Raw genomic sequence first — 23,631 nt, 5'->3', positions numbered from 1 at the left:
AATGACACGACTATTGTTGTGAATTGGCACTATATAAATAAAGCTGAATTGAACTGTGATTTACATATTTGCTTAAGAAATGAAAGATTGTTGGTTCAGTTCAAGCTGGAAGGGCGTCTGTTATAAACATCCAAAATCAAAGTTGATGTTATCAAATGTGTTGACTATCTGTAACAAGGGAGCAGCTGCATGTTGCATTTTTAATACTAATTGTTTACTTTACTGTTGTCGGTAAATCCCACAAAATACCCAAAGAGTCCTTAATCGCCAGAAACAATGAAGTTAGGTGGCTGTGTTCATAATGTCTGGTTTGTTTTTTTTTTCATGTTGCCTTATAATAAAACATCTCCCTCTGCTGGTCCTGCAGCTTAATGCAACTTACTGCAACTTTTGCATGCATGTCCATTTCACATGGTGTGCTGACGTGTCTATTACTCACTTTGCCTTGATACGGGTTGGATTCTGAGCTCATGAACAACTGTTTGTTTTCAGAGATAAGGTGGTCCACACAGGACAGTCACTACAAACATATGATTTAAAGTCAGCAATTAATGGTGAAGCTTCTTCGGCTAGTCTTGGAAGAATGGGGTATAAATGACACATTAATGGCTTACAGAATAAATTATTGAACCTAAGCCTAATGTGAAAACTAATGGATTTTACAAGGAACTTTGACATTTGGCATCTAAAGAGTAGGCAAAAGTTAGGGATGCATAATGGTAAAATTCAGGGCTGAGAAGGTATTTAAAACAATCATTTAGATAAGTAATAGCTGATGACTGACTGACTGTAATCCAACCCAAGCTGCCCATTGTTCATCTCTACTAAAAGCACAAGTGAATGTCCATATAAATGTGGACTAATCACATTTCAACATGCCTAATCAACATGTTAGAACAAGTATTATAATGAAGAAGAAAGTAGGAGGACACTGCAACCTGTGCACTTGATCCTCACTCAGTGCATAGAGTCCTTTTTCCCTGTTGTTTACCTTTCCTGATTGGCTACATGTTGCCAGCCTGTTTACTGCTCAAACAGTAAACTTTATTTAATTTTGTCTCTTTTTGAATCCCAGCCACAAGCATCATATACAAACTATTTATCGTACCTCAGGAAGGGCCATAACAAAGTCATGAAGCTGGGCCTTCTTTGCGGCAGAGATGACCTCATTCATGCTGATTTCTCGCAAGTTGTCGCCATACTTAATGTTCTCTGCGATGCTGCAGTCAAACAGGATGGGCTCCTGGGACACGATGCCAATCTTGGAACGCAGGAAAGACACGTTGACGCGAGTGGTGTCATGGCCATCAATCAGCTGCAGGAAGTAATTGATTTTTCCATTAGTACAAAGCAATGTAATAATCAAAAGACTAGAAATACAATCCAGTTAATGAGCCATCAGACTACTATCTGAACTGTAATTTCTCTCATAACTATGCAGAGGTGATCGTGTCCTTTTTAAATCTCAGACAGAGAATCAGGACTATGTGTTTCCAAACCACTTCCAGCTCAATTAGGGCCATTTGAATCCTGGCATGAATATCTTCCTGGCATAAAATCAAAACGATCATCCTGGGTAGAGTGCTCCATTTTATAAAATACAGCACAGAGTCAGCAAGAATGTCTGACTGAAAGATGAAGTGACATGAAATACTTCCACCACCGTGCTCACTGAATGTCCAGCAATTATTCTTTGACTGAGACAAATTACAAGTTTCACTTTCATAGTGACATCAAAGTATAAATGAGCCTCATGAGAAAAAAAGATGAAAGCAGAGACTATATACACAGTGTGACTCATTCATTCCAAAATGAGATATCTGACATTTCCAAAAAGGTCAGCAACTGCTGTGACAGTATAATATTGGCAGTTTTAAGTCAGAACTCTCCATTTTGTGCAGAGTCAGATTTTTTTTTAAGGCTACAGTATGTGTGTAAAGCTGCACGTTTTTTTAAAATCTTGTATTGAACATACAGTTCTTTTCAAATGACGAGCAGTACTTGTACGCATGGAAAACTGAATTTCAATTTCAATTAAATTCAATTGTTCCATTTTGTACATTGTTGGTTACTTTAATTAGATAAAGTTACACTTTAAAACTTAAGTACATGGTTTTATATCAAATGAAAATTTAAAAAGTAACTTGTAACAGCATATATTTTTTAAGTTAAAGTAGCATAGAGTGGACTAGTGTCACTTTTTAAAGGATTGCTACTCTACAATGAAACTACATATGGTAATAATTCATCAAAAAAAAGAGTTGTGGTAAAATGCAAAGCAAAACAACAAAAAGAAAAAATGCTGCACAAACACTGTAATACTGTAACCTTTACAACAGAAAGTCAAATGAAAATTCTATACTTTAGCATATGGTTTATTATACTTTAGTAAATAATTTTCTGCATCCTTAAAAAGACAGGAGCTAATTCAGTTCATGAAAAAGAAGCAGGTAAAGCAGACCTTCACTAAAGGTAGCTAGCTTAGCAGATCTCAGTAGATGCAAATTTTAAGAGAATTTCTACCTTAGTGCTTTCTATCTATCTTTCACTAGCATTTGTCTGCCGCAAACATTTACACTTCGATGAACGCATGAGAGAGCAACTTGGGGTTCAGTATCTTGCCCAGTCAAGCAGACTGGAGCAGCCAGGTATCAAACCACCATCCTTCCAATTAGCAGATGACCTACTCTACATGCTGAGCTACAGCCACCTCAATAATAAAATAAAAGCTCTGGTATCTCCATTTTTTACAATATGACCCATTCATAACATACTCATTTGGTTTACATATTGAGCCTGTTGCGTATTAAGCCTGTTGTATTTTGTCTCTCTTACCACTTTGCCGTGGTTGGGATCATAAAACCTCTCCAGCAGCTGTACACTAGTGCTCTTCCCACAGCCACTGCTGCCCACAAAGGCCAGTGTCTGGCCAGGTTTCACTGAAACATTCAGCCCATTCAGGACTTGGATGTCTGGCCTAGAGGGGTAGGTGAACTTGCAGTCAATGAAGTCAATGTTCCCTTGGAAGTTATCCTGAAAACAAAGCAGAGTGAGGGTCAGAGAGGATAAAAACACATAAAAAAAGACATTCACCCACATTTCTTACACCCTCAAAGTGCATGGTACTTCACACATAACTTATGCACCACCTTACCCATTTTTCTCCCTTGTCATTGTAGACACTGATCTGAGGCACGCGGTCTAGTAGCTGGAAAAAACGTGCTGCTGAGATCTTGGCTTTGGCATAGTCAGGTGTGTAAGAGGAGGCTCTGCCGAGGGCTGTGCCACTGGTGACAATGGCTGAAATTACCCTGTAAGAGATAACAAAAGCACAAATAGACCCCAGCAACAATGAAAGCCCACTGTACTGCACCATGATGTGGGAATGTGGAAATACCACGATACACATTGGTCAAGTGTGGTCAGACTTTTTCACTCATCGTGGGCAGTAACATTATGGTAACTTTGGACTTAAATTAACCCTTTGAATTGTTCTTCCTCCAAGATGCATTTTTCATGACTTTAACGAAACAATGTTTTTTTGCTGTTTTTTTTAACAACTCAATTGTTGTTCACAATTATATACAAGTTTGAAATTATACATACAGGCTCAAATTTATACTTACACTCCCACTAATTGTAGGCTAAATGTACCTTAGCAAGTTTCACTTTGACCAAATGCTTTTGGGAGCCATCAACAAGTTTATGCACAATTTACAAGAAGAAAAATCTACAAAGTTGTCTTGAGTATGTGTTTTGGGGGACCTTTAAAAAAAGATGTCCTTATTACAAATAATTTTAACCCTTTACTGAAGTTATCTTTTTAGGATGATGCAGACTAGTATTAGACATATACATCATATACATTGACTTGACTCTCACCTGAACACCAAACTGAAATGGAGCCCCTCCTTTTGCACCAAATAACCTCCAAACCTGTAGGAGCCTGAGTTTGTCAAGAAAATTATGCACTGGGAAAAACCATAGCAAGCTCCATATACATTCGCCTTCTTCAGGGCTGCTTGATATGGCGCGTCCAGCTGGGCCTCATACATCTCCACAAAGGTCTTCTCCTTCCCCAAGCCAGCGATGGTGCGAATGTTGTTCAGAGCTTCACCAGAAATCTGGGCATAAAGGACTAGAGTAAAGTCTAAAGCAAGCCTAGTTGTTGTGTGCTTTAATGTGCAAAGGAGAAAAGGATGTAGATAACGTAGCTGCTCTTTCTTATCTATGTCCTGTTTTTTGCAGCTACAGTTATCTAGTTTCCGCCCTTAGGTATTATTAAATTTACATCTAATCCACTTTACTTAAATGGGTTGGGCTTACTGCATTAGGATAATTCACATAGCATAAAGAAAGTTTGTAGTCCACTTTTTACTGTGAACTTTTCAGCCCACTGTATTCTCCTAAAATTTTATCAGTAGCATCCTGACTGCATTTTGAACATGGCTGGCCCCTACACCATTGGAGCCTGATAGTATTAACTGAATACTTCACTCCCCAAATTACAGGAACAAAAAAATTATTAAATTGAACCCTGGAACCCGATAAATGTTCAGCTGCAGGTTTTTGCAGGGATGAAACCTGCAGCCTAAAACTGTAGTTAGGGACTGTAATGATGCATTTTACTTGTCATTCTATATCTGAATAATGCACTTGTACTATTTTCAGACTGGAGGATGACGTAAACTGATATGAAATGCAAGTAAAATAGGAATCATATCTGACCTGTCCAGCTGCTTCCATGGCCTCCTTGTCCTGTTTGGCGAAACCTGTGAGCATTGAAGCCTGGAAGCCACTTGACAGAGCAATGAACGGCAGAAAGCAAAGGATCAGCAGTGTGAGCTTCCAGCTGAAGTAGAAGGAAATGATAAGTGCAACGCCAATGTTTGCCAGAGAGTTGACGATCATGCCGATCTGTGAGCCCGTAGCCTTGGAGGAAGAGAGCAATGATGTCACTTGACTCAGACTTCTGGTGATTGTCCACATGGACTGAACAAAATTTTAATACATATAAGATTCTATAAACAACAAACAAGCTATTACAAAATTATTTTCAGTTGTTTATTCTCAAACTTGCTAGAATTAAGAAACATGTGCAATTTAGGCTAAAATTGTGATTTAAAAAGAAAAGACATAAACTACATAAATGATAGAAATGACATTCTAAGCTGAATATGACTTTTTAGAATTTATTGAAACGTGTAAAAAGAAACAGAAAGCTCAGCAGCTTAAGCAAGAGTTCCAGTGATACCAGTGATATCAAGGAATGGCTAGCTGATAGCCCAGGTTAGGCTAAACTAAAGCTAAAACTATAAATAAGCTTATCAGAAACAATGTGTGACACCACAGCATATCCATTTTTTATACTGTGTTTAGTTTCAGCATCCAAGTAGCTGATTTAATTATAAGCATAACTTTATAGCCCAATATACATGAAGATGTACTTTATTTTTTTGTTTTGTTTTTTTCATTAAAGCTATAACTCACTCCTTGCACTTGTGAGGCATCAGTGGCCAGACGTGTGGTCAGAGCTCCTGGACTGTTCCTGTGATCATCAAACCATCCAACCTCTTGGCCCAGCATGGCTTGGAAGCCAAGCCGACGTAACCTGCGGGTCAGCAGTTCTCCAGACTTAGAGAAGGCGTAACCCTGGAGACACACGCACACCCAAAATATTAAATCCAAAACACTTCCACAGTGATTTCATACCGAATGTGATCTACTGAATGAGTAACCTGAGAAAAAAAAAAGGTTTCCCACTCATAAATTGAGTATAAAGAACCGCCTTTGCTTTGCAGGATGTAAGGAAATGTTTTCCTTCAGCAGAAGGCATTTATTTACCAAAATAAACAGGTCTCTTATGACCTTCCTTCAACCTTGACCACCAGCAGGTGTTAAGGCTACAAAGAAGCACTAAAGAAATCAGTATTGCAAGCAAACTACTCTACCTGCAGCAACTGGGTGAAGAAAGAGACAATGCCAACCACAACAAAGAACAGGCAGATGCTGTTGATCTCCTTCCTCTGAGCCACAGGATCTTGTACTGAGAAAGTCTAAAACACATATAGGCATTTAAAAAGTGCTTTCAAATAAATGAAGAATTTCATTGACTTGTTTGATTTTATTTTATTTCAACTCACAGTGTCAGTGTCATATCATAGCACGAAACATTTACACTGGAAAATATTTAGTGGGTATTAAAATTCATTTTAATAAGTCAGCAAACTAATGGCAAACCAAACTGACAGGGCTAGAGTTTTTAAAGCTGTCATGTGATTAAACTCAGAGTCATAGAATAAAGGGCTGTTTGAATCTTGGGGTTTGAGTGATTAGTAAGACTAGGAAAATGCTATATAAAAGCCATTCCATTATACTAGCCAGCTAACATATCATTTACACAGATAATGTATTGGTCACTGCTGCTAATTAGAATGAAATTTGCAAAATGAATATCACAGTTCACTGTCAAACTATCAATTTAAACCAGTCGTTTGTCAAAGTCTTCTGATTTGAAGTAAGAGCTTGAGTCTCATGTACAGTTTTACATGACTTTATAGCCATATTTCATGTGCATATGTCAGTGTCATAAAAAAGATAAGAGACACACAAATCTAAGAGTGCTTAACACACTAACTCACACATGTCCAGCTGTCATTTACACTAGAGTAAAAATAGGACGGTATTATCCTTGTGACCGGGAATCAGGGCTGGACTGGGACAAAAAAATCAGCCTGGGCATTTTGACTAGTGACCAGCCCACCATGACATTGTAGGAAAAGCCATAAAGCCTTAACAATAAACTTAAACCTACACCATCCTCCCTATTCCGGTATTCTAAACTGTACTTAGCAAAAATATAAAAAACCTAATTTATAATTACATGTACCTAACTAATAGGGTTGCCAACTCCCAGCAAAAAAAGAAAAGAAAAAAAATAGGGAACCACTCACCCACCCTCTGCCTCAAGACGATTAATTGACAAAACCGATTTTAATTTAATGCACGTATTTAAAAAAAATGCACAAAAATCTATAATTTTTCTCCAGTAATGAAATAGATTCAACATCTTTCTTCAACAGAATTGCAGACTGCACAGATGGTACCTTAACAAAGGAAAGAATACTATAACTTACTAGGGTATATACTAGACTTAATATTTACTGAATACAGTAATGGATTTCTATACATTTTACATCAGATGAAAACTTTGGTTGTAAGATTCAGATAATTATTTGTTAAAAGCTAGACATTTTAAATGAGAATAAGAAAGAAAACTATTTCTTTGTGCCCCCTTTCCCTGTTAATGCCCTACCTGGCCCCCCTCGCAAAACTTTGCTAGACCCGCCCCTGCACAGTTACCAGCTGTGAGCTACTTAGAAAAGGATGCTGGTGTTATTTGTCTCTCAGAAACAGTTCATTGCTTCCTTTCAACTCATTCATGTCACCTAAAGGGTAAACCTGTTTCTCCATCACCCGTTCAGCTCTGATGATTCAGTAAGGACATCTCCTGGCTTCATCTTCACATTTCCCTCTCACCAGATATACAAACCGATATCATGACCAGCAGCTTTTACGGCTGTGGCTCCAGCAAACATCAGCTGATACTAGAAATTAATATTAAATAAATTCTAACAACAGCTGATCAAGCTTAAACGTGCTGCTGTTGTTTAGCGCGACCTCCGTCGGTTTCCTCTTTCTGGCGCAGAGAGAAAAGCCGATCAGCTGATCATTGATCAGTTTCATGATTGAATTAGCAACTTTCTAGCTGAAGTCGTATGTGACAAATCGTGTTCCTTTTCACCTCAACTTTAAAATTAGACTCTGGGCTGTAATTGGTCCAGCCCAGAGTCGATCATGACCAACTGGCCAATCCACCACCGTTCATTTATACCGTTAAAAAAGGACAAGAAATAAAACCCCATCGGCCCATAAAAACGAAAAATCACGAGCAGCCCACCAGGCAAATGCCCGGTATGCCCGATGGCCAGTCTAGCCCTGCTCCGAATAAACAGTGGTTTCCTGGGGACTTCTGGGTATTTCACAGGAAAAGAGAAACACATTATATAGGAAGGAATTTTAAGTATATTATAGGATTAAAAAAGGGGCAACTGAATAATTAAAAAAACCATCATTCACATCAACATAATGAATATTAAATAACAATTTTTAAAAATAGTTATTTAACAATTAAAATTTTAAAAAAATGTTTTTTATTCTATTGTACCTAACGTTAATTATTTGTATGTAAATATAATTACATTGTATTTTTTTTTTTTTTAATGCACTGAAGTCTATGCACTTAGTTATTTCGTGCATGGGAGCATACATTGCTCTATATATCTTTCAGCAATGGTGATTCCTTTCCAGCAGCACTAGTGCACCTCCAAACCATAAGAGATGAAGAACACAGTTTGGCAATAATAGATTTAACTGAATTACATCTAACTGCTAGCTTGGTGATTGTGCAACCATTTTGCCACTTCTGTTCTGTTCTTCCTGTGGAAAATGTCAGTACTAGAAATTCACAATATTGTTGAGTGAATTATATGAGGTTGACATAAATGCTTTCCTGACCTAAACTGTATGCTGAACAATATGAAGGGAACACTGCATTTTCAGCTTCTGGTGCGACTATATGTTGACTGCTGCTTTTGCCCGTCGTTTGATTTGTACATCTGGTTTGGTCCAAAACTTAATGCCTACATTCTACAAGCTTTTAGATTCAGATTCAAAACATGAGACTTGAACCTCACCGCCAGGATTTGACTGAACAGCAGAGAGTAGACGGGGTTGACCCCTCCATTTATTGCAGCCCCAATGGATCCAAAAAGCATATATGGCCACTCAGGTGTGTTGTACTTTAGGATCCTGGCAGCTGAAGCAGGTTCCACAAGTTCATCGTCCTCTTCTAGGAATGCATTCTGAGCATAAATATATAAAGTTATATTATGCAGGAGCATTATAATAATATAATGTTTAAGCATGGATTAAAAAAACTACAAATACAAACAAGTAGTTTTATACTCCACTGGTTTGTAACTTTTGTTGGCTGTTTGTTGGAAAACTTTTCATACATAAAAGAAACACAAACCCACTCACACCCACACATACACACCTTGTTGTTATCTGGTCGAGATATAGAAATGTCTCCAGTTGGAACGGAGGCTTCTGGGATCAGGTTTGACAACTGGGACCTGGACCGCCTGTGGATGGAGGCTCTGCAAAGAATTAATTAGTTAATTACAGAAAAAAAAGAGTAATGCACATTATAGGTTACTGAATATTGTAGGTACTCGAGTTTGTGAGTGGTGCTGCTATTGTGGCACTGATTACTGGATGCTTGTATTGGGGTGACAGAGTACCTCTAGCCTCCTCTACTGTCGTACCTGTTGTATAGTGGCTCTGGATGATAGTGTCAGCTAAATGTTCCAAATGTCAGATTAAATGCAAAAGGGTAATTAAGAAAATTAAGGTGCCAGTTTATGCACTGACAAAAGTCAATTTCAGCTACAAAATGACTACTATAATAATCCTATTTAGATGCACAGTCAGGCCCAAGAAAATGGATAAAAACTCAACCAAGAAAATGAGCAAATGTGATGAAGAGAAGGAGTGATTGGGCATGAGTTTGTGTAATACCTCAAACTGTCACGGTAACTGCCTGCTCTAGATAGCTTTAGTCTCTCGGGCTCGTCTTCATGGTCGGCCACTAAGAAATAAGAAAATCAATAGAAGGAGATGGTCACATTCACTAGATTCTTGTAATTTCTACATGCATAAGTCTTTAAAAACATTTAGATTGAAGCAGAGTGGATTTCGTCATTCCCAAAGGGCTGGACCTACTTTGCCGAGCCTTTTCATTCAGAGCCTTGTCTCCTTGGCTCTGCAGGGTGACAAGAGTGAAGTAGACACCCTTCCTCTCTAGAAGTTCATTGTGTTTTCCCCTCTCTACGGCCCGGCCATGCTCAAAGCCCACAATCACATCAGCGTTCTTTATGGTGGACAGACGATGAGCAATAGAGATAGTTGTGCGGCCCATTCGTACCTGTGAGGAAGTTTAAAATACTTAAATACTTATTTATATTTGATCATTTCTTCTTCATTCCCAAAACAGAGGCTGAAAATTTTAGTTTTGTCAGTATTTGGCCCTTGTAGTGATGGTGGCAGCCATTCTTTTAAGAAGTCTTACAAATTTTGAACCTTTCGTCATTAAATATCTAATTTAGTCGTAGATGAGCCAGACATACTTTATCCAAAGCTTCTTGAACTACAGCTTCACTCTCGTTATCAAGAGCTGAGGTGGCCATGTCCAGCAGCAGGATACGAGGGTTCCTGACCAGCGCTCGTGCTATAGCAATCCTCTGTTTCTGCCCGCCGCTCATCTGGCCTCCACCCTCCCCGACCAAGGTGTCAAATTTCTATCAAGGAAGGAAAAACGTTGTCAGCCAGTGCTTAAACGTTGTGATCACCTATAAAGCTTAAAAGCCTATTGCTCATCTGCACCTGTGGCAGGTCCATGATGAAGTTGTACGCGTTGGCCTCCTTTGCAGCAGTGATGATGTCCTTGTCAGAGACACCAGGGCGACCGTAGCGTATGTTCTCTGCAATGGTCGTGGCAAACAGCACAGGCTCCTGCTCCACTATACCGATCAGAGAACGCAGCCACTGGATGTTCAGCCCTCTGATGTCATGACCATCCAGGGTCACCTGAGATGGAGGCCACAGAGAGCAGGTGCTTGTGCTAAAATTGATGGATGATGCTATTACAGCACTTTGCTGCTATAATGTATTTCCTTGTTTCTTTCTGTCTTTGCAACAATCCTAGTTTCAAATCATACGGTTGTTAGTCTTATGGATGCCCTTCATCGGGCAATAACAGGCTATTTTCTACTCAAGAAGCTTAAAGAAATAAGACAGTGTGGGGTGTATGGGCCTGTAATTCCAGTAAAAGTGAAAAATGAGGCTGTTAGGATCCATTTGCTGAATAATGAAACGGATTATCGTGTACTTCCATCAGCCTTAGGGGATGGTTATTTTAAAAATAGCTAGAATAAAGCTTCAAAGGATGGAGGTGTGTATCCAGGTAATCATCACACTCTGATGAAAGAGTCTGATGAATGATGAACGTGACCATTTGGAGCTTCACACCTACCATCCCCTCTTTAGGGTCATAAAAACGCTGGATGAGTTGAATGGCGGTGCTCTTCCCAGCTCCGCTTGACCCCACAAAGGCTGTGGTCTCCCCCGACTTCACTACAACATTGAGCTGGTCCAGGATCTTAGCAAAGACAGGACACTTTGTGACAAGATCCTGAAACCAGAACCATCTCAACTATGCATATGTGTGTAGATGTCTGTAAGTACCTTTACTTCAGGTCTGGATGGGTAGTGGAAGGTGACATTGTGAAATTCAATGTCCCCTTTGACCCTGTCGAGCTTATATCCAGCTTCAGATAAGCAGTCAATCTCTGGCTCCTGGTATCATTTTAAAAGGTGCAATGTTAAAAAAAGGTCAATGGTTTTCTGTGGAAAGGCTTAAAAGATATCAAGTCAAGTCTTCTCACTCTGTCTATAGTCTCAAAGATTATAGTAGCAGCTCCACGACCTGACGCAAAAGCCTCCAGACACGGAGAGGCTTGCCCCAAATTCATGGCTGCTATCAGAACCCCAAAGAACACCTGAAATAACATATAAAAGTCAGTATATTATACTCTTCAGTGTAACAAATCTGGATTTTATCAAGAGTGATGAAAGGTTATTTTAAAGTGCCACTTTGTTGTTTTATCTTGCACTAATAAACACGTGTAAAGCAAAATAAATAGGGCAGAAAAGTCAAAAAGTTACAAATTTAGATAAGCAGGATTTACCGGTTATTATAGGCTGCAATTCATATTTTGGCATAATATATGTGATACCTGCAGCAGTGTTCCTGGTGTGTATTCTTTAGTGTCCACAACCAGTGAGGAGCCATACCAGAAGGCCAGACCATAACAAAGGAAGATAACCAGCCACATAAAGCCAGTGAAAAACCCCACAATCAAACCCTTTCTAATGCCCCAGCGCTGAGCGGAGACCAGGTTCCTGTCGTACCTTTAGAAGAAAAGGAGAGTTCATTTGAGCTACCCTTAGAAGTACAAAGAAAATAGTAAACATGCTGTACCTTTCTTGTATACCTCACCTTTGCACTTCCTTTTTCTCTCCTCCAAAAGCAGCCACAGTTCTGATAGAGGACAGGACCTCATCAGCTACAGACCCAGCTTTAGCATAGGCCTGCAGCTCCATCCCGGTTAGCTTAGCCACAAACTAGTTACAACAAAGTGATGCCAAGTTAATGGAGAGGAGAAGTGAAGCTGAAATGTAAAGTTAAATCAAGTCTTGACAAGTCAAGAGAGGTTTGTTCAACAAGACAGGAGAAATGAATTTGACGATCTACCCCTGAGGTCAAAGTAATCAACCCCAACAAGAATAGTCAAAAAGCTGTTTTGTCATAAAATCAAGCTGGAATCTTAATATCAAACAAGTCTCACCAGAGCCATAAGACCTGCTCCGACACCAATCAGCGGACTTGCTGCGATTATGACAAGTGTTAACTTCCATCCTTTGACAAAGCCAACGCAAAAACCACACACAAAGGTGGTGAAACGCTGCACAAATATGGAAACTTGATCCGCAATGGCATCATTGATCTTGTTTATGTCACTAGAATAGAGATATAACAATTGTAATACAGATAAACCATAGTAGTCCATATCATCACGTTCTACTCACTCTGACATGCGAGTGTTGAGCTCCCCGACAGAGGTGCAGTCGAACCAGCCGATCTCCATCCTCATCACTTTGCTGAAGTACAATTTCCTGATGAGCTGAATCTGCTTGGCAGCAGCAGTCACCCACAGGGAGATCTGTCAGTTGTTGAAGAGAGGTTATGTTCACTTTTGTTAATTAGCAAATATAAAAGCAAGCAGGGCAGCAGGGTGTCATCAGGACCTGCACTCTTCCTCCTGACCTTGTTTTTGATTTATAAAAAGACAAATTACACCTGCGAAACAGCTAAAGGGGCACTTAACACATGAAAGGGCACTCATTGCTTAAGAGGTAGGTTAACACTAAGCATTTGAAGATATATGCACATTCCACATAGTCTTCCGATGCTCAGGAAGAGCATTGCTGAGAAAATAATCCAGATGGTTATTTTGCAATGTTGTGCAAAATTTCTTTTTATTTTTTACTAGCCAACAGAGTCATGTGATATTTCCTGAGCAGAAACCAAGGGCATATTTGGGATTTAAAAAGGACTGGAATATTTACATTTGCTCTCATTTGGTTGGTGTGTCAGAAGTGTTACCCTGTCAGCAGTGACATTTATGAAAAACAAAAATAAAGTAAGGAAATAAAGAAGGCATTAGTAGAACAGTGACTAATGATTTTCAAGCCATCTTATTTCTTAATTGCTGGAGGAAATCAAAGATGACCTGGAATCTTTTACTAGAAGAAGCTGCTCAAGTCCTGCACCAGACCTATTTGAAATCCTTCACTTTTTATCCTGTGCAGCTTTTCAAAAGGTAGAATGAGGCTTTTAGTAAACTCTCAATTTACCCAGGGTTTTTAGGTTCTATCATCACTTACAGCAATCTTCAGATTCAGTTTAGCCTGATCATGATAAATAACCTAGAAACCATAGACTGTTGTTCAAATTTCAGTGCTATGTAGCCTCCCAATACAACTTCTCTTTAGGTCATGCCATTTTTTATTTACTTTTCTTCCAGGAATGCACATTTCCCTAGTATTGTTCCAAATGTCCTTTTGGCAGTGAGGTTAGACATCCCTCCACTAACACCTACACTTCTAAAACAGAAAATGCCACAGGTCCAGGTTGTTACTTGCGGTGAACTGGACATAAAATAGCAGTAATAGAATAGCCTCTTACTGTCATTGTACATGTACAATGAAAAAGCATAAGAATAAAGAAACAGTAGCACAGAGCAAGGAGAGATAGTGGAAAGCCACGTTACTAGATTAGACCTAGGCTCATCAGGTTTTCCTGATTGTGACTCTAGGGCAGGGGTGTCCAACTCCAGGCCTCAAGGGCTCTTGTCCTGCAGGTTTTGGATGTGTCCAGCACAGCTGATTTAAATGGCTAAATGACCTCCTCAACATGTCTTGAAGTTCTCCAGAGGCCTGGTAATGAATTAATCATTTGATTCAAGTGTGTTGACCCAGAGTGATATCTAAAACCTGCAGGACACCGGCCCTGGAGGCCTGGATTTCCCCACCCCTGCTTTGGAAGATTGCATTGTTCGCTTTCAACTTACATCTTCACTTCTTTGTGGTTAGAATTATCACAATCTGTGTTGCAAATTACAATCAATCATTACCTGTGTGTTGTGGTAAAAAAAAAAAAAAAAAAAAAAAAAAAAACTGGAAATGAAAAGAACAATACAAATAAATAACTACTGTGGCATCTATAAAAAAAAATGTTTTACTTTTTTTCAGCTTTTTGTAAAATAGTAAAATACAGGGATCATAATTTAGCATTAAAAATATCAATTTCATTAAAAGAAAAATTTTTCGAGCTGATGATGGATGAGCTGATCTGAGTCACAGTGCAGTTGATGGGTGTTTTTAATGAGTAAAGGATGACTTATAACACAAGTTTGTTTATATTAAAATATTCCGTGACTAACCTGAAGGTATCCTAGCAAGAACACAGCTGCTCCAATCCCAGCGTAATAGAAGGCAAACATCATCATTTCATATTCAATGTCAAGAAGCCTGTAAGTTAAGTCACACATATTATTCAAAAGTCACACATGAGGACTACAAAACACATAGAGATTACAATACAGAAGCCACAGCTTGAACTATATTTCGTTTTGACAAATGAAATATTGTATTTCTCACAACCCACTTACCCACATGTTCTGTTCTCCAGCGGTACGAACATCTCGAGAGTTGAATTGAGAAGGCCGATATCTGACTGGTTTATGGGCGCTGACAGGTTGTACGCTGCAGTGTAGTTCTTTTTCCACTGGATGGTGTTGTTCACGCACTCCTTGCGGTCGTCACTCAGTTCTTGTAGCTCAATGTCGTACTCGATGAAGGCGTCAGTGAGCAGGCCGAACACCAGCAGCATGAGAGGCTGGGCTGAGCCATGCAGCAATGCGCACAAGCAACCCACCACCATCATCAGTATGTCTTTGCACGTGGCAAAGCGGAACTGGGCAGGTGCATCAACACAAAGCACACACTAGATTAGGTGGATCCAAATTGATAAAGGAGGGGACGTTGCAAACAGTGTAAGGCATTTTTACCAGCTCAAAGAAGCCGACTCTAATGGCTGGTTGCTCTTCATTTTTCTGAGCTCTATTTGACATAAAAGTCCAATGAGTTGATTATTTACTCAAATGTGACAAAGTATTCAGAGCCTGCTCCTTGCTACTTACTTTTCATCCTTCTTGGAATGTGTAATTGTTCTGCATGGAAAACAGGACAGTGAGTAATTAGACAAACAGATACTTGAGAAACACATTCATGCAGGGCATATGACGAATTCATGAGTCTAATGTATTTATCAAGAAATGAACAAGTCATATCTTTATACCTAATGGGTCATCAATTGATGATTGCTTATCAACTCTCTCTATATTTATTGTACAATCTACTGTACAATATAAAGCGCCTTGAGGCGACTGTTGTTGTGATTTGGTGCTGTATAAATAAAATTGAATTGAATTGAATATTTAAGCTTAACATTTAAAGTAAATTTGAAATTAAATGATCTATTAAATATTCAGGAAGATCAAGACTTCATAAGAAGTGTCATTTAAGGAAAAATCAGATGATTAGATTATTATGTAAAACAGAGTACTTTTCTATCCTTTCAAACTTGTATTAACAAGGTTGCGATATACCAAACTTTCAAGTGATTGAGTTGAATCTAAAGACAGTGATGTGTTGAGCAAAAAGAACAGAAACTACTGACACAGTCTTTTTAAAATGCATTAAATTATTAGTTGATCCAGAAAAAAATAATAAGACTGATAATGACATTTTACTTAGAAAATTCAGATATTCTAAAATTTCTCATAATCAATAAATAAAACATTAAACTTACATATATGAGCCAGTTGGTTCTGTAAGACAACAGATACATTATTTATATCTGTCATTGAAACTAATTTTTATAAAATGAAGTTTAACATAATTTTCATTGTTGATTATATCTCAGTTTTCTTAATAAGTTCTCTACATTAAAAAATAGCACGTTACCTTCATCTGAAACCTCATAGCTGTGGTTTTCCTGTCCTAGTTGTTTTATGCTTTGCAGTTTCACAGATCCCGTTGGCATGTTGAGTCATCTAGTAAAAGAAAAGGAAAACAAAATTGAAATCCCACTAGTACCAGAGTGCTTTTTTTGTTTGTTTTTTGCACAAAGAATATCTTACAAATCTGTTATCCTATTTATCCTCGATTGAGGTGTATCATAAATCCAAGTCAGATTAAATTGGCAGTCGAGTATCCTAACATGAAGCTGTTTAATCCCTGGTGATTGTCACAGCTTGCCACTTGCAAAGAAGCTGAAACACTGAATACCTTGACAGCTCTTTGCGTGCTGTTATTGAACAGATTATGCATTTGTTGGAACAGGGGGTTGGATTGTTTTGTTAGAAGGTAAGTGACCTGAAACGGCCAATGACCTGAAACGGTCAATGACCTTGCAAAAGCAAACCTTTTACTTGTAAAGGCCAACCACCGTTTATCCTAGTCTAATGTCAAGCTGAATATTAGAATCCATAGCTTTTTAAACTGTGTACAGCTGTAGTAGGTTATGGTTCTATCTCCATAAACTATCATAATCCTCTACCAATTACAATCATACTGTAATAAGTAGAAAATTATGGTAGGCCAATTTTAGCATTTTAATAAATGCAATACATATAAATACATATTAATGTGAGCCACCCCTCATTTCTTTATATGTTGCTTTCATGGAGCCAGACAACACTAAGAAAATGCTATGGGGCAGTTGTTGTATTTGAATATAAGAAACTTGTATATCCAACATGACTGTTGTGAGATTATTCTGTTATCATATGTTATCTTATATCTGTAGTTAAAGTAGTTGAATTATGTTAACTGCTGTAGGTCATATAATTTCCTTTAGTCTAGATTGTGTGCTGTGTATGTAGCTTAGTTTCCATTATATTTTTGGGTTAAAAGAATGTGACCATTTTTGGATTTGTTAGACAGGTGTGCATTACCCTGTACCCTTGATCTGCTGTGAATGTGTTACACTGTTTCTTGACATTTCATACTGCTGAATCATGAAGAGAATGTTGTGTGCAGAGGACCTTGTGCCGATAATAGAAGAGACAGACCACATTCCATACCCCACCTTTACAGAGAGCAGAAAGACAGGGAGCCGAGGTCATAACTTGGGCGCCGTAACAGAGAAAGAATGTGAATGTTTAGGCTTTTACGACTAGGTGGGGGCCACTAAAGGCTATAAGAGCTTGAGTAACCCTCCACCAGTTTGAGATTTGTTGTGACCCTCTTCATGCATGTCTCCCCATCATGATGGCTTATGCTCATGTAAGTGTTGAATTGTATGGAAATAAAAGAATTGTTGATTGAGCATTTATACACCGAGTATTGTCCTTCCTTCAGCCCAAAGATTAAAAGAATTGGGAGATTTTAACAACTTGGTGCCATGACCCGGATCTTTGGTGTGCTGAGGAGGGGCAGATTTGGCCTGTGGTGAGATCGTGGGGTGAGGCGAACAGAGGACCGGTCCAAATATAAAAAGGTAAGCACAGCCTATTGTATTATAAATACCAAATGTGCATATTGGGCTTTCCAAATTAATCTGTTCGCTGAGTTACACGTATTTTCACATTAAATTTGTCGGTGTCTGGTTTTCGGCGCGAGATACTAACATCATAAGTTGAGGCTGAATTCCAGTGTGTCATAGGAACTGGCTCTAGCAAGATACTAAAAACATTCTACTGTTGAGACTAGAGTTGCAGCCCACGTTACCCTCCACATTTAATTTTGTCTATGACTGGCTTCTGTTGCAAGAAATGGGGAAAACTTCTAAGACGTGGCCAAAGTTTAGCATATGAAATAGAGGTGAAATAGAGTCTGGCTTGTGGTGCACTTGCATTTTCAAAGGTGAGCTCAGAGGTTTCTGTGTGTGTTTCCGCGTGTGTGACGCGCTCTCTGTGTGTTTCATCGTGTGAAATATGAACATGGTGACAGTGACGGTTGATGTGTGAATGGGAGGACACTAGAGCAAAGACACATTTTAGGATCAAAGGTTGATGTCTAGTGGGCCTCGTGGATTAGTTCTGGGAGTGGTTTCCCAACCGGTAGATCGGACGCGGCCCGGAGGTAACTAGGGTAGCAACCTTGGGAGTGGAACCCCTAAAGAGCTTGTTCATGGTGTGGCAACCCCCCTGTCTGTGGACGCTCAGGCAGGTCCAGCGGCGTCTGGTTAGCCGAGGTGGCGACTTGGGAACTGAGGACTCCCACATAGCTACAGAATAACACTGAAACTTCTGTGTAATCACGGGTTTACATTTATTCTGGACTAGAGCAAGACACATTTTGCGAACAAAGGTTGAGTTCTAGATTAGTAAAAGATAAAAAGAAAAAGGGTTGAATTCCTCATTTCAGTGGTTGAAATTGCTGTTTGCCTGTCCCCTGACGAGTGTGTGAAATTAATTAAAGAGGGCAATTTGGAGCCACATAGAGATAGACGGGCATAATTGGGTGTATTACTCTGTGGTGTAAGAAAAAAGAAAAAAGGAATAGAGGAGTTAAAGTAGTAAGAGGTGAGTAGTGGTGTGAAATATGTTGGGTTTTAAAACTGACGTAGAGAAAGGAGAAATAAAGGGAGAGTGGAGAATTATTGAGAAGCAGAGAGAGGAATGTGTTGGGAGACTGGCATGCAGTCTGCGCTGTAAAGGTGGGCGTGTTGCCTGCTGGTCTATTTAACAGTGATGAAAATGATATTAAATAAATCTCTTAGTGTGTTAATACAGGAGGCTATAGGCCTGGACCAACCGCCCCCCACAAGCACAGCGGCCGAAGCAAAAGTATAGTAGTGGTAACCACGCCCAGCAAGAATCAGCAGCTGTGAAAAAGACAGCAGCGAGGAGAGAATTAGAGGAGAAATTAAGAGAAGTTTTAACACATAAAATTGGGGCCAACAGACTTGTGGAGGTTGGGAAGGCGTCCGGAGCATCACAACAAAAGGTGAAACAAAAACACACACAAGCAGAGAAATGTGAGAGAAAGGCTCCTTGTAAGGTAATGCCTTGTTTGAGAAAAAGTTAAAAATAACCCGCTTACAAATGCACACACACGCAATGAAAAAACAGCTTACACTCAGGAACACATGAAGATTTTCCGGCAAGATTGAAGCAGGGAAATTTAACATACACCTGTTGTTAAATGATGAAGTTTATCCACTACTAACAAATAAACCCTCTGGGTTGCAGGACAACAATTTAACTTCAAAGAAAAAGAAAATAAAGAGACTGGTATGACCAACCAGTGATGAAACAACAAATTTAGTGGTTAAGAGTCAAATTGTGAGATGTTTTCTGCTGATTGAACCACACAAGTGATTACTGACGGGAAGAAATTTCTTTTTGTGAGTTTAAACATGATCTTAAGAATTTGAACATCTGCATGTCGTCCTGTCAACTTGGTGGGTTATGAGTTGATTATATCGTGAGAAAAAAAAGGGGGAGAGAAGGCTGACACAGGGCCTGCCCCGGTGTTTCTCTCCTCTCTTTGTAACACAGCCAACACAACATCATTTTCCTGTTTGTTTGTTTTTGTTTTGTTTTTTGTTCTTTCTCTTTATGTTTAATTACAGGCTGCTTTGCCAGCCCTGGAAGCCGAGGCTGACCTGGACTCCTGCTCTCCCCTCTACCATCTTCAACGTGACCCTGACCAAATGCTACAGCAGCTGGACCCACAACAACAACCTGAAAATGTCAACAATGCTGCAGGAAAGTGATCTCATGCAGCAGAGACGGAGAGCGTTAAAACCAAGGCCCGTTTCACTACACGGGGGAAAATTCTCAGACAGCTTCAGCTGACAGAGCTGTGACGAGACGCCCGCCAAGCCCGAATGAAAAGTGAGGCCGAGCAAAGGAATGCTGACCTTAACAACTCTGCATTAACACTGTGCAGGACAGTGATGGACCAACACGGATGATCGGGCAGCAAAAAGGGCGTGACCGAGACAGGAGGAGTAACTGAGGTCAGAAGGCACCTCAGAATGGACAAAAACACAGAAGAAGATGCAGGTTTCACCTGCGGTGAGCATGGACACTGGAGAAAGGACCGCCCCAATTGGGGTCAGAACCAGGATGGACAGAACTTTGAGCAGCAGCAGCAGCAATGGTCGCAAACAGACTGAAAAGGAGGAGGGCAGGACCCCAAGGCACGCTTCAGGCCATGGTTTACCCAAGACACCAGAACGGGGAAGTGATGAACACAGACACACATGTCTACACACACACAGATTCAGAATGAAGTGAAATACACACATGAACAGATGTGCACTTGTTGATTGAGTGAGAAATGACACACACACACACACCTAAATTGAAATGCTGAGTCACTGAGAAGTGATGCACACACATACACATGCACACGCTTGTGCAATGAAGAGTGATGCACACACACACACACGCTGATGCAATGAAGAATGCTTTGCTAACAAATGCTTATGCTGATATGCAAAATGCTGCACACAAACATCCAAATATACAGAATTTGTTATAAGAAGCCATTGATTACTTAGAATGTGTTTTATGTCACCCAGAGGACATTTATGTAGATTTAAGGAACAAGGTCTAAAACGGTTTGGTTATGAAAACAATGTCTGTGCGTGGTGTCTGTTTATGGCTCAAGGCCTTGACTGAATTGTTTATTGTGCTTCACACAGCCCTGGTGAGGAACAGTGGCACAGAGTGAAAATGATGAACTAATAAAGTTTTAGGTCGGAGTACCGCATTTTCTGTGATTGAGATTAAATTCAAGGAGGAACAAAAGGTGTTACGGCACCTGAGGTTCTCATTCCCACACAATATTGTCCCAGGAGAAGCAAAAATTTCCTGTGAATTTCTGGTTGATTTTTGGGTTTTGCTTAGCGCTAGCTTGATTTTATCAGTGAGCTTTGGGTTGTGTTCTTTCTCTAAGAGAGAGAGATGGTTTTATGCTTGGACATGTCTGCAACGGGCCCTAGTATGTGTTATTTTAGTAGTATTTTGTTGGTTACGTCTGTTTTCGTTTTTGTTACAGTGCACTGAGATAAGAAAATCTGAGAGGTGTGATCCACCGGTGGTGATATGTTGATATTTTGTGAGTCCATGATTTAACAATCAGCTCTTTAAACCAGGCCTGAAAGATTGAAATTTAAAGCGCTATGAAATATTCTTACGGAAAACAGTTGCAAAGTGTGTTTCTCCATGATTATACTGGGCGTGGGAGAAATTCACTTATATGGGACACTGATCACATGAGATAGTCCTGAGTCTAAAAGGATTGCAGCGAGTCAATCCAGAACAAAAGAACAAAGAATTGTTTCCTTTTAAAATGATGACGTCATCTTGCTGGTGATGGATGCTCGAATAGGTCGCGCGTGAGACTTCATTATCAGCAACTTCTGGTATGAATGTGTGTGAATGAATGCATGTGACTGGACTGTGATGGACTGACTTGATACTGAGACAAAGACTGCACCAACTTTAGGATTAGTAAATGCCGACAAACACTTCTCCCAGCCGGCAAGAGAAGGGTGGATGCTTCGCTTTGTTTTGTTTTTGCAGTAGCAGGAGGATAAGAGAGACTGGAGGAGGAGACTGTAGCTTCACATGAGAGTGTGGAACTGCAGATTTAACCCGTTGGTTGCTAATTTTGAGTTACTGATGTTTGCATTAAGAAAACTGTGCTATATTAGCTGTGTTTTGATTAAGGTATCATCAGAAATCAGAAATCAGAAAGGGTTTTATTGCCAAATGTTGAGCGGGTTTACAACATTAGGAAATTGCTGCGGTGCTTCAGTGCAAACATACTGTTATATTCATGTCATGTTATATTATTGGGAATGCCAAATGCTACAGTGGAGAAAACTTTTGATATCACTCATGACTGGAATATGTTACTATTGACCATAGCAGGTCACTGTAAAAAAGTCAATTAAAGTTTATAGAGGAAAATCGCCAAAACCTTAACAATATTTATGAATAACAGGGGAATGGTAGACTTGCCATATTCAAAATAGAGATATGCAAATTTTGTATGAAGCACATGACTGATAACTGTTCTGTCCTGAGCTTTTGTTTTTATAGCACCCACTTGACCACACCAACAGTTTTCACACCAAAGGAGGGGAATTGCAAATATTGGAGGGAGGAATACTACCAAAAGTGGGAAAGGTAAGCCCTGATGGGGGTGATAACACCATAAATTTCATTTATGGTCAAAATTCTTCAAATTTTGATAACAAGCATAAAATTTTCCAAAACTTAGAGACAGAACAGAGTTCTGGATAGACATAATTTGGGAAATTTGGGTAAAGGATGGAGTTGGACATCCACAGGGTGGAGAGAGGCTTGGTGTGACCAAGGTGTGGTTTGGCTTGTTGTATGTACATTTCAAAATGTTACAGCTCTGGATGGACCAATTACCAGGGCATGGAAGGATGACAGACTTTATTACATGAGGGGAAGGGAATTTTCCGGGATTGAAGATCCTCAGCGTGAGTGGTTGACTAAAGCATGCATAAAATAATCATTTTGTTATTGAATGTTAATTAATTGATAATTGGCCACATTTACAGCTGTGTTGACTTGTTGTGGACGCAGTCTAGTTCATGTTTAAGGATTCCAATTAACAGATTGAAAACAGTGACACTAAGAGAAGACTAGGCAGTGCCACACTATCAGATGCGAGTGATGGTTGGGCTCAGTGATGAATTAGGATGATGAATTCGACAATGAGGGAAAAACAGTGGGTAAAAAGGGAGTGACAAATGTGTAGTTCATATTACAGTTTTTTCTGATTGCTTAAGCACATTTATTGTAACTATTGGCTAATTTTGCAAAACTCTTCACACAAATAAGAAAACCTGTCACCCAATAATCAAAACATTGTAGTTCTCTTGCAAAAGCAAACACAGCTAGATTAACTCTTCACACCTTCGTAAAAATGGTGTTTCCGTATCAAACAGTACACACAAGCCATCATCTACTAAGCACACAATGCGCCAACTGCACACTGATGGTATGAATACAAAACACATCTGGCTTTTGAGCTCATACTTCTGTCATAGATCCATAAGCATAGAGGGATCCAAACTTCAAGTACTGGTGTTTATTCAAACACATCAAAACAAACACAAGTGTTTATTTCCAAGTATAGGATTATTTGCAATCGCTATAATGACTATATGGGTTACTTGGTCTGCAGTGAACATGCTTCCTCTGCCCCCAGCATCTGGTCATCTAGCAATTCTGTAAAGTAACAATTTCAGTATTTTTACATCAATGGTATTGGTGTGTTTCTCATTGGCATATGGCAGTGCTACAAATCTTTGTGCGAAGTGAC

The 23,631-nt window shown here is 39.4% G+C and overlaps 1 protein-coding gene and 1 long non-coding RNA gene across 3 annotated transcripts in view; one reads left to right on the top strand and one right to left on the bottom strand.

The window, feature by feature from the left end:
* Positions 1-23,631, bottom strand: part of LOC120723499 (bile salt export pump-like) — a 30,662-nt gene that overhangs the window by 2,820 nt on the left and 4,211 nt on the right. Inside the window, exons 1-27 of one of the 2 annotated variants that reach the window (XM_040014974.1) lie at positions 16,449-16,669; positions 16,273-16,361; positions 16,118-16,136; positions 15,447-15,476; positions 15,315-15,366; positions 14,916-15,220; positions 14,688-14,775; positions 12,772-12,905; positions 12,531-12,702; positions 12,182-12,306; positions 11,919-12,093; positions 11,568-11,681; positions 11,368-11,478; positions 11,156-11,281; positions 10,507-10,710; positions 10,251-10,421; positions 9,847-10,048; positions 9,643-9,712; positions 9,119-9,221; positions 8,757-8,924; positions 5,952-6,056; positions 5,491-5,652; positions 4,729-4,932; positions 3,883-4,124; positions 3,155-3,311; positions 2,836-3,033; positions 1,109-1,315 (exon numbers count right to left, since the gene is read on the bottom strand). In XM_040014974.1, coding sequence (XP_039870908.1) covers positions 1,109-1,315; positions 2,836-3,033; positions 3,155-3,311; positions 3,883-4,124; positions 4,729-4,932; positions 5,491-5,652; positions 5,952-6,056; positions 8,757-8,924; positions 9,119-9,221; positions 9,643-9,712; positions 9,847-10,048; positions 10,251-10,421; positions 10,507-10,710; positions 11,156-11,281; positions 11,368-11,478; positions 11,568-11,681; positions 11,919-12,093; positions 12,182-12,306; positions 12,531-12,702; positions 12,772-12,905; positions 14,688-14,775; positions 14,916-15,220; positions 15,315-15,366; positions 15,447-15,476; positions 16,118-16,136; positions 16,273-16,351 — 3,723 coding nt within the window. In that variant the 5' untranslated portion in view covers positions 16,352-16,361; positions 16,449-16,669. Of the gene's footprint in view, positions 1-1,108; positions 1,316-2,835; positions 3,034-3,154; positions 3,312-3,882; positions 4,125-4,728; positions 4,933-5,490; positions 5,653-5,951; positions 6,057-8,756; positions 8,925-9,118; positions 9,222-9,642; positions 9,713-9,846; positions 10,049-10,250; positions 10,422-10,506; positions 10,711-11,155; positions 11,282-11,367; positions 11,479-11,567; positions 11,682-11,918; positions 12,094-12,181; positions 12,307-12,530; positions 12,703-12,771; positions 12,906-14,687; positions 14,776-14,915; positions 15,221-15,314; positions 15,367-15,446; positions 15,477-16,117; positions 16,137-16,272; positions 16,362-16,448; positions 16,670-23,631 lie in introns of those variants that run through there. The other variant, XM_040014975.1, reaches the window with a different exon arrangement.
* Positions 17,051-21,463, top strand: LOC120723500. The gene is made up of 2 exons (XR_005693761.1): positions 17,051-17,595; positions 17,671-21,463. It is a non-coding gene; the product is annotated as an uncharacterized LOC120723500 (long non-coding RNA).

The sequence above is a fragment of the Simochromis diagramma genome, unplaced genomic scaffold (genome assembly GCF_900408965.1).
Source record: "Simochromis diagramma unplaced genomic scaffold, fSimDia1.1 OVJJ01000680.1, whole genome shotgun sequence".
Taxonomy (NCBI): domain Eukaryota; kingdom Metazoa; phylum Chordata; class Actinopteri; order Cichliformes; family Cichlidae; genus Simochromis; species Simochromis diagramma.
Note: the sequence above shows the minus strand (reverse complement) of the source record. Positions and strands in the feature narration are given on the sequence as shown.